The following is a 2,733-nucleotide window of genomic DNA, read 5'->3' on the forward strand; positions in this document are numbered from 1 at the left end:
ATGCTCATCAGGAAAAAAATGATTCCTCGAACTGGATGGGTAGTTTTCTTGAAGAGGCTGATGATTCAAAATCATCTCTAGTAGATGATAATAATCATGATAAGGCTACTTTTGATGATGATGAGTTCACAAAGATGGAATGCCATTCTGTGAAGATGAGTGATGATTCGGACTTGCTTTGGGATGTGGTGGGTGTGACTGATTCATCTTCATCACCATCATGTGTTGATAATTGTTCACAGCATAAGTGTTTGGACTCTGATGATGATTATGAAGATGATAGAGTAGATGGTGATGAGAGGCGTTCCTACAACCTCACTGCTGCGGAGTTCCAGCTGGTAAGAGTCCTTGTGCAGCGATTCATGGAGGACAAGCAGTTTGGGGGGCGTAGGAATGATGCCGACGTCAGGAGCCGGTGCATGATCCGGAGCCTCCTCCAAGTCCCAGCCATCGAGGATGATTTTGTGAAGACGAAGGCGAGAGAGGAAAGGGACGACGTAGAAATGTTGGTGGGAGTCATAAGTGAAATGATGGTGATCTTGTTCCTAATCGCATTCGATCCAGGAGGTGACGTTTCAATGCTTTTGCTATCGTCGACTGTGCCCGTGGTTCCATGGTTCCCACCTTGAGGACAAGGTGGATTTTAACCGTGGGGGAGTTGTTACGAGCCTATTATTATTATTATTATTATTTAGTTTAGATATATTAGGGATTTGCATATCTTCTTTTCATATATTTGTTTCTTGTTCCCTAAGCTAGTATTCTAGTATTATAAATAGGGCTAGGTTGTTATCTTTTTATTCATGGAATGAAGAAATAATTTGCCCACATTACTTGTGCAATACTCCTTATCAAACCTTGAAGACTGCCGACGGAGGAAGTTCTCCGCGCCAGCCACGAATTGAGCCGCCGACCCCAACGTTCGGGGCGCCGGATTGGTGTGTTGCGAGTGTAATCGCAGGATTTCTTCGTTAAGAGAATTGTGCTCTTAACATTCTCCTCTCTCATTTTTACTTTGTTTTCCCAATAAATTGAAACACGCTGTTGCCTCACGCGTGTATACATTGAAACACATTGTTGCCTCTCGCGTGTTTAAATTGAAACACGCATGGGCCTAACGCGTGTTTAATATTGATACACGCGACAAGCTCTCGCGTCTTTCCCCTTTCTGGAAACTCTTTTTTTGCGGGAACAAATGGCGGATACTACCTCCCCGGAGGTAGTTTCTTGGAATTTAGCCGTGTAAATACATCAATCTTAATACACTAATTAATTTTCCACAAATTAACCATTGCATTATAATTTTGTTAATTCTTTTTCGTGCACACATATGTGTATAACGCAAAATAAAAAAAGTTCACAAAAAAGATACTCCCTCCGTCCCGCACTACTCGCACGTATTTCCTTTTTGGGCGTCCCAAGTTACTTGCACTCTTTCCATTTTTAGTAAAAAATTTCACCTATAGCCGTCATTTTTTACTTTCCTATACACTCATTCCTTAATCTCCGTGCCGAAAAGGAAATGAGCGAGTAGCTCGGGACGGAGGGAGTATTTTATTTTATGCATAAAAAGATCTTGTATGGAAGCCACGTGGACGGCCAAGGATGGTCATGAAAATGATAAGAATTTCTATCCGCAATTCACCACACATCCCAACTATTATATAATTTCCACATAAACCATATCAAAACAGCATCATATCATTTTGTTTATCAAAAAATGGCAGCAGCCGTAGCTGGAGTGAACGTCGCCGCCGTGAAAGTGTTCGCCAGGGCGTCGGAGCAGCCGAAATCCGTGAGCTTCTGGCAGTTGAACAACCCGTGGAGGCGGAGCGCGTGCGTGCCGTTGAGGAGGATGTGCGTAGCCGCGGCGCCGGACAAGCTGACCAACAAGGTGGAGGAGAGCATCAAGGCGGCCGAGGAGGCGTGCGCGGGCGACGCCGTGAGCGGGGAGTGCGCGGCGGCGTGGGACGAGGTGGAGGAGCTGAGCGCGGCGGCCAGCCACGCCAGGGACAAGCAGAAGGACTCCGACCCCTTGGAGACGTACTGCAAGGACAATCCCGAGACCGACGAGTGCCGCACTTATGATAATTGATTCTTCTTATTCATCGTTGCTGTAATGCTTTTTCAAGATTTTTAAGGATTTTCTATATCTAAGGTTGGGTGTTAGTTGTTGCATTATGCCACTCATTATATATACTACTACTATATCGCTTGTTGATTAGAGAATATAATTAGATACTTATCAGCAATCTAGATTGGTATGTGTCTTGTACTTTAAAATTCACCAATAGTTGTGAGATCATTCTTAAAGAGTCTTGAGAGATATTCTGGGCCTCAAATTTTGTTCTCATAATTAATGTGAATTAGTCACTATTAGGAACACTTGGTGTCTCTCCTTTCTTTTACTGGTTGAAATAGTACTCCAGTATTTTGTTATTATAGGCTAGAAAATCATGTGAAAAGACACAAAGGCTGCTGCAGTGTGAATTCACGAAACCAAAAAAACACAATCAACGATCTTTAGGGCTAACTCATCTTCTCTTAATATTTGTTTGATCTTCGTCCTAAGTCATTTTCAATTGCTTTAATTTGGTAGCTTTTAAACACCTCATCTTCAAAACAAAGATCAATCTATAATGCCTTCGGTTACTGATGGGGTACGGACTAAACAAGCCCAATAGCAGTGACGGCCCATCAGCCCAAAGCCCAAGGAAGAGTATCAGTTCGGCA

At 43.2% G+C, this 2,733-nt stretch overlaps 1 protein-coding gene across 1 annotated transcript; it reads left to right on the top strand.

The window, feature by feature from the left end:
* Positions 1–1,680: 1,680 nt before the first annotated feature.
* Positions 1,681–2,342, top strand: LOC121763346 (calvin cycle protein CP12-2, chloroplastic-like). Its single transcript, XM_042159349.1, has one exon. The coding sequence runs from the start codon at positions 1,721–1,723 to the stop codon at positions 2,093–2,095; it is 375 nt and encodes a 124-aa protein (XP_042015283.1). The 5' UTR covers positions 1,681–1,720; the 3' UTR covers positions 2,096–2,342.
* Positions 2,343–2,733: the final 391 nt, after the last annotated feature.

This window comes from Salvia splendens, chromosome 2 (assembly GCF_004379255.2).
Source record: "Salvia splendens isolate huo1 chromosome 2, SspV2, whole genome shotgun sequence".
NCBI classification, from domain to species: Eukaryota; Viridiplantae; Streptophyta; class Magnoliopsida; order Lamiales; family Lamiaceae; genus Salvia; species Salvia splendens.

Coding starts and splice junctions, on each gene's coding strand:
- LOC121763346 (XM_042159349.1), top strand. CDS start 1,721: ATGGCAGCAGCCGTAGCTGGAGTGAACGTCGCCGCCGTGAAAGTGTTC.